The sequence below is a fragment of the Etheostoma cragini genome, chromosome 10 (assembly GCF_013103735.1).
Source record: "Etheostoma cragini isolate CJK2018 chromosome 10, CSU_Ecrag_1.0, whole genome shotgun sequence".
Classification (NCBI taxonomy): domain Eukaryota; kingdom Metazoa; phylum Chordata; class Actinopteri; order Perciformes; family Percidae; genus Etheostoma; species Etheostoma cragini.
The window spans coordinates 2,057,916-2,065,568 of record NC_048416.1 but is presented as its reverse complement, the minus strand read 5'-3'; the positions used below and the strand labels follow the sequence as shown (position 1 = coordinate 2,065,568).

The following is a 7,653-nucleotide window of genomic DNA, read 5'->3' as shown; positions in this document are numbered from 1 at the left end:
GCCCAAATGAAGTGTGTGCGGCGTGCTTGTTATGTTTCCGGTCTAGCTAGATCCGATGGGTGTTGTAGTTTTTCTACCGTCACTAGTTGTTGCAACAGCATGTGAAAAAAACACAATGTTTGCTAAGCCAAAAAGGACAAAACGTCAATCTCGCCATAAAAAAAGTGACGCCGTTAATAAGCCTTTAACTGACAGCACTAATATACATATATACATGTATGTAATGTAGTACCTGGCCCCGGTTCGACTCCGATCTGCGGCTATTTGCTGCAGGTCAGCCCTTTTTCTGGTCAATCTTCAGCTTTGCTACTACATAAAGGATAACAGTCCCAAAGAATATCTTTAAAACAAAAAATGTCAATGATTTGTCCAAAGGCTGCATTGAGACTTGTACAGTTGGCAGGAGCCAGTTAATTATATCAATATGACTGATACAACAACCCAAATCACATTTAAAAAAAATACCAGTATGTAAAAGCACTTGGACTTGATAGGAAATCCTGTGTAATTATTGCAGTACTTTGTTGAGCTAATAAGATTTCCTGTGGTTGTCAGACTATCTGCACAGTATCCCAGTGGCTCAGATGGGAAACTATCAGGAGTACCTAAAAATGATGCCGTCCCCTTTGAGAGAGATTGACCCCGACCAACCTAAACGCCTGCACACATTTGGGAATCCTTTCAAGCAGGATAAGAAGGTAAAAATACATCAACACAAAATACTGCACTTACTACTACCTACTATGCACATGTGGCTTTTAAAAGATATCTTCATTTAACATTTAGTCCTTGAATTCTTTACCGTTTTATTTTGCCCGTATTTGTATCTCAGGGGATGATGATCGATGAGGCGGATGAGTTTGTCGCGGGCCCTCAAAGTAAGAAAAGAGGAAATTCCAGCGATTCCAACTCGAGTACCACTGTGAAGCGAAGGCGGAGCATGTCCCCGTTACTGCGGCGGCCACAGACTCCACCAGCGAGCACCAACCACGTGGTGGCGGGAAAGAGTCCGGTAGCAGTTCAAAGCCAGCAAAACCTCCTCAAACCCATCCCACAGCACAAAGGTAAGATGATGATGAGGAGTTATTTTGTATGTGCAGTGATTATGCACAAATGGCATTAACCCTCATGTTGTCCTCATGTTGTCATCATGTTGTCCTCATGTTGTCCTCGGGTCAAATTGACCCGTTGTCCTATATCAGTGTTCTTTTTAATTCCCCAAAATAACATGATTGATTCCACAAAACGCTCTTTGGCAAGTACAAATCTCTACTTTCATTAATTTTGGGACGTCTCATTCAATTTAATAGCATTTGGAGAAAAAATTGAAGTGTTTTTGAAATAGTATTGAGTAAAAGTTGACATATTCCAGTCTGTGATTATCCATCAACACATTTCCTTTGATTTTACTCAAACTAATTCCTAATTTCTGCTTTTCTAACTCAAACATTAGGTATTATTTCCAATAAATGAGGTTTGTTGACCATAAATTCCAAAAATAATGTAAAGTTAATAAGTTAGTGTTACGTAGTGTTGAACATTGAAAAAAGCGTCAGAAGTGTTGAAAAAAGGGAGAAAAAAAACGTAAGAAAAAACAACAAAAAACAATAAAAAGCATCAACAAAAGTGACGATGTTCAATTTTGATGGGAAGACAACACAAGGGTTATATTTGTCATTTTGTTGTCCCCCACAGGAGTGGACGACAACAACGTGGGGGTCACTGAGAGTAACGGTGACGGGGTTTTTGAGCCTGAGTCGGGGGAGGTCTGGCCCGCCGAGATGGACACTGAAGGAGAGAGCCCGTCCCCACTGAGCCTGGAGGAGAAGGCCGGGCCGGCAGCAGCAGATCAGGGGGAGGACATGGACGTGATGGAGGAGAGACTAGTGGAGGATAGTCTAGATGAGCAGCCGCTGGAGGAGAAACACAACTGCGACCGACTGAGTCCACAGAGCCAGCTAGACGATACGGAGGCTGAGCCACCCGTGTTGGAGACTATAGTCATAGCCCCCCTGGATGGCAGCCAGGCAGAGCTGAAGAGCCAGATCGTCAAGGAGGTCCGCAAACCTGGCCGAAGTGAGTATGAGCCAGTGCAGCATATCACATTACATTCATTGCTATTCTAAGGGGATGATGTAGGTGTCTGGCTAGTCTACACAGCATTCTGGGATGGGAGGAAAAACATGCTCTGGTGTATCGGCATTTCTTTAAAGCAATTACCATTCTCATGGGCGGCGCTAAGCCCCGGGCCCGATGACGGTGCCGCTGCAAAAAAGTCTCAGGAAGGAACTGGTTTTGGTGGAACATGTGTACTTTCAGAAGTAGTTTTAGTCATCAACAGAAAACTCAGATTGGACAGCCGTCTGGATTTACCCTGCAGAGATCTGAGGACCAGGTAACCATAGTCCTCCGATTGGACAGATAGTCTAGCTAGCCGTCTGGATTTACCCTGCAGAGATCTGAGGACCAGGTAACCATAGTCCTCAGATTGGACAGATAGTCTAGCTAGCTGTCTGGATTTACCCTGCAGAGATCTGAGGACCAGGTAACCATAGTCCTCAGATTGGACAGATAGTCTAGCCAGCTGTCTGGATTTACCATGCAGAGACCTGAGGACCAGGTAACCAGCCGGAAATCAGAAATCAGCCGGAGGTTAGAACGCCAACACAGAGAGAGAGGAAGGGGACGGACATCCGTCCAAAAAGAGGGACATCCATCGGTATTTCCTGCAGCACAGGACCAATCCCAAAAGTGGAACGTCGTGGATATAGACTAGTTTGTAACTGTCTGTTTTTTGTTTTTTTCTTAGACTATGAGGCAATACTCTGTCTACTGCAGCAGGTTAAAGGATCAGTAGATGTCCAAAGGTACTTCATCCAACATGCTATCAAAGAAGCCATCAGGTAAGAAACAATGACTCATTTCAGACTAGTATGGGGTTAAGTGAAGTGGTTAAAACATCACAATAGCCCATTTTCATGCATTTAAAAATGTCCCCTTGGCAGTTCTAGTGTTAAGACGAGTCCCTGTAGTCACAGCATATTGCAGATTTAGTGTCCTTAAAGCAGGTTTACATGCATGAATCTCCCCTGGTTTGGTTTGGGGCACTTGCTCCCTTTAGCTCCTGCTTCTTTCTAACGTCCTATGCCCCTCTGGCAGGTTCAAGAAGCGGGTACTGATCCAGCAGCTGGAGACGTCCCTGGCTGAGTTGGAGAAGCAAGGGACATCCACGCAGCTTCTTAACGATCATGACAGTTAGTGACTTTGTTATTAAAAGGGAATGAAGCTCCCGTTTTGTTGGGCGTGGGATTCCCCACCATAAAAGAGACGTCCTTGTTGATTATTGTCAAAAAGACCAATGGAGGAACTGGACGGGGGAAAGGACAAGTGCACTGATACCAGGTTCTCCCACTGTCCCTGTGCTGTTACATCACACCCTGTTAGGTGGGACACTAAGGGGTAAAACTGGAGGACGGATCTGCTGAGGATGAGCAAAGAGACTTTAAGTATAATCCTCTTTATATTGACAGATGCCTTAAACATCCATACGGCTTTTGTCTGTATCGAGAGACACACACACACACACACACACACACACACACACACACACACAAGCACGTACACAAAGTTAGAGAGATACACGGTAAGCTGTCAAATCCTCAGAGCAAGGGATGGACAGTTACATTCCTCTTATTGTTATTCTTTAAAAATCGACCTTTCTTCAGCTGGTCTGAAAAGTGTTTGGGAGACTGCAACCATTTTTGAAAAGTAAAATATTGTGCATTCATGTAAATGTATGGCTAACAGGGAAAATCTGTTCCACCCAGGTCCACCTCATATTATATTATATCTGCCGAAAGGATGCACTGATGTTTTTTTGTTTGTTTTTCACCAAACTGATACTGTTATCTAATTCTTGTCTCACCATATCAGCTGATACCAATTAGCACTAGGGATCGGCGACATGGCCAACATCTTGGAGCGTGGATGTGCTTTAATGTGGCAGTAGCAATATACGTTGTGATATATCGTCAATTTTCTGAAAAGTCGATTGACAAAGATGAACAACAGGTGGACATTTTTGATAAAATCCCTGATATATGGTATATTTTGTCATATCACCCGACTCTGATTAGCATTTCAGTCTGCAAATCCTTCCTTCACAAACACTCCATTGATTCCCAGGATTCCAACTTTATTCAGAGGAACTGAAATGCATCGGTCCAGGCTAAATCAGTCAGATTTTAACAGCTGGTAATCTGCCCTCTGCTGCTTTTTACATGAACCCGAGCTAGCGCGCCTCCTTTGTTTTCCTTGTTTTTATGACAGATGTACACTACTTTTTAATGTTCATAAGGAATATAGATTATTTTTGTGAATTTGTTTATTTCAGAGTATAAGAAATATTTTGAATAACATGTTTAAAGCCAATTTTGTAAACTGTTAAATACATATATAAAATGGAAAGTTTTTATGAAACAATTTTTTTTACAAAACAAAAAATAAACCAGTTAGAAAGGTATCTCCTGTCGTGTGTATTTTTCTTTAGCTAGAAGATATGTCTACGAGCATATGCCACAATAATTGCATTTTTGCATAATGACAAAGTGTCTGATTCAGAAGTGGAATGAACATGTTCTCAGGTGTTTTACAATTTAGCCAAATAAATAGATCACCAATAATTCCTCAGTCCCTCCCCCCCCTTCTGCTAAAGCCTAAACAGTCTCCTAAGCCCCTCCTCCCACGAGGGCGGATGGATGTCTCGAATATGGGGTCAGTTTCAGCCAATATCACAGAAAGTTATTAAGATTTTAACTGCAGTAGCCTCCCTCCAACCTATTGGGCTTGTCCTTCAGGACTGTCCCTGACCAGTCCAACCAAAGGGGGGCCTTTTGTCTACATTTTATCTGAATCAATTGAGAGGAAGAATCAAATTATTTTGAAATTTCTCAATAATAAATGACAAAAAAAATAGCAAAATGTACATTTTGCGTGACAGAATCCCCTCCCCACATTTCTATCTTGTCAATCATCTCGGGACCCTTAGATGGGTACTGATTGGGGGACTATTCCAACAACAAAAAGAAAAGGTTTCCACAACATTTCAACAATAGTATAAATCTAGAAAATTCCCTTAAACGAAGGCACTGTTTTTAGATGTATATCATCAGATGAATCCATCTAACAGAAACAGCTTTTTTTATCTGAACTACCCTCACTAAGTGTGAGGAGAGATGGACATAAACACTGTGCTGCAGAGATGAACTTCTTGGTTTGGTGCAGCTTCCTTAACAAATCAGACCGAAAGCTCGGCTTCCACTGCCACCTAGAGGCCAACATGGACAACTGATCAGGTAAAATATTTTGTAATGCAGCAGTCCAACTACAAGGTCACAGGCACGTCTCTGCGTTGTCATTATTACGCTAAGAACTTCCTCTCGTACAGACTTGATACTATTAGCATTTGTCACCAATTAAGCAGGAGAACAGGACAGCATAATACTGTCGCCTTCCCATTTTTCATCTTTTAACTGCCCCTACAGTGTGCAGATTTGATCCCTTTTGTCTAACAAAAGCCATATTCTAGTCTCTGAATATGAGATGTAAGGAAGACAATAATTCAGACACCTTGTAAAATTAGTATGCCTTTTATTAAATTAAAAACATCTGTTAACAAAATGTAAAATGAAGGAAAAACAAACCACCCCAATGAATGTACCATAACTCTCTATTTCGCCTCAGTGTTCACAGTATCAGTGGAACGTTTTCAGCTCTCACGTCTCACCTTGAGTTGATTTCCTGTGGCATAAAGCAAATCTCTTTAATGCATACAGGAAGTTACAGATTAGCCTTCATGCTTCCAGGAAACCATCTAAGAAAAATGTCCTCGGCTCATACAACAAAACTCATTTCAAGTCATAAAATGTTGCCCAGGCAGTTGCTGAAGACTGCTTTGTGGTTGAAATGAAACAGTAACATAATCAGGCATTTCAATGCCCCCATACAAAGGACATACAAAGGACAGCAATGTCCCAACTGAGTTGGGAGGGGACAAAAGGGGCAGATGCCGCTGTATCGTAAGACTCCAAAGCAGAAATATACAAACAAATCGGCTCGAAAAATTGAAGGGTTGGCACAGTCAGTGTGGATATGGTGGTGACCACTTTTATGGACAGTGAGGCATGTTTGGACAGCATGTTAGTGTATGTACAAATACAAATTAAAGTAGAGGAAGGTGAATTCTCACTTTGCCTCCTCGGTCTAACAAAAAAACAAATCTTATGTGACATTGATGATGTTACAGGCAAGAAAGGCCAGTCTCAGTGCAAATGCTCCAGCTTGCGTAGCCGGATGGGGTTGGGGATAGCTTGCTGGTTGCGTACAGAGGAGGGTTCCTCCTCGGGCGAGCGGAATAGAACCCGACCCCGGTGATTGAAAAGGTAAAAGGATGGGTGGTTCCTCAGTGTATCAAATGTTCTGGGGGAGGAAAAGAAAAGTATACAAAGTTATGTACAAATAGTCTATTGCTTGGCATTGAATGTTGATGTCACATGGGACTCCTCCGTATTTATATCTATGGGATTCACATGTCTCTGCCCACTGTGATACAATGTAAAAAAAAACTCATTTAGAGCAGTGAGCAAAGACATAAAATCTTTAGGAATCAAAACCCTGCCATGATCACCTTGTAATCACATCCACAGAAAAGTGAGGCACTTTCCCCACCCATGCTTGTGTTGGAAACTTATGATGTGAAAAAGCAAGGAGTCTGTGGCATGCAATAGTTCAAAGTTCAGGCACTTGCACTAACATAAATAATTAAGCACTGTTTTAGACAGAACATCAGCAATATATTGTAGATATGCTAAAACACTTTGATTAATCGCTTATGACACTAAAGCAAAACTGTTCAAGCTTCTCAAGTATGAAAATATGCTGCTTTCCTTCGTTGGGTATTATCGTATCTTGAATGTCTTTGGACCATTAGTTGGACGAGGCAAGTCATTTGAAAACTTAACCCGAGACTCTGGGAAATGTGATTCATCACTAATTCCTGATATTTCATACCCTGGAGATCCAGAGTTCTCGCTTGAGCACAATTTGAATTTGCTCAGCGAGTTCCTCTGGCATCGAGTAATGCTGCTCATTACCTATGCCCTGGTAGCCAAGCTGCACCAATCACATTGGTGTATCTGATGTAGGCGGGGCCAGAGGCCAGCTGCACTAATCACATTGGTGTATCTGATGTAGGCGGGGCCAGAGGCCAGCTGCACTAATCACATTGGTGTATCTGATGTAGGCGGGGCCAGAGGCCAGCTGCACTAATCTCATCAGTGTATCTGATGTAGGCGGGGCCAACGGCCAGCTGCACTAATCACATTGGTGTATCTGATGTAGGCGGGGCCAGAGGCCAACTACACAGATGACAGTCTAATCTACCAGTTAGCTCCGCTGGTAGCTAAGCGTACGGGGCTCTGGACGCGTCACCCCGTGTGTTGTGATTGGTCGTAGTGTTATCCAATTGTGTGCAGTGAGATTTTCAAATGCACGCTTGGTGACGAGCGACTTTCATTACTGGATATACACTCACCGGCCACTTTATTAGGTACCCCATGCTAGTAACGGGTTGGACCCCCTTTTGCCTTCAGAACT

General features: G+C 42.6%; 2 protein-coding genes across 2 annotated transcripts in view; one reads left to right on the top strand and one right to left on the bottom strand.

Moving 5' to 3' along the window:
• ints6l (integrator complex subunit 6 like) overlaps window positions 1-4,416 on the top strand; it is a 15,542-nt gene extending 11,126 nt beyond the window's left edge. Inside the window, exons 14-18 of the mRNA XM_034883638.1 lie at window positions 556-698; window positions 833-1,064; window positions 1,696-2,076; window positions 2,810-2,903; window positions 3,160-4,416. Of these exons, the coding sequence (XP_034739529.1) occupies window positions 556-698; window positions 833-1,064; window positions 1,696-2,076; window positions 2,810-2,903; window positions 3,160-3,259 (950 nt within the window). The 3' untranslated portion in view covers window positions 3,260-4,416. The remainder of the gene's footprint in view (window positions 1-555; window positions 699-832; window positions 1,065-1,695; window positions 2,077-2,809; window positions 2,904-3,159) is intronic.
• Window positions 4,417-5,632: 1,216 nt separating this feature from the next.
• mmgt1 (membrane magnesium transporter 1) overlaps window positions 5,633-7,653 on the bottom strand; it is a 3,884-nt gene continuing 1,863 nt past the window's right edge. Inside the window, exon 4 of the mRNA XM_034883640.1 lies at window positions 5,633-6,477. Coding sequence (XP_034739531.1) covers window positions 6,321-6,477 — 157 coding nt within the window. The 3' untranslated portion in view covers window positions 5,633-6,320. The remainder of the gene's footprint in view (window positions 6,478-7,653) is intronic.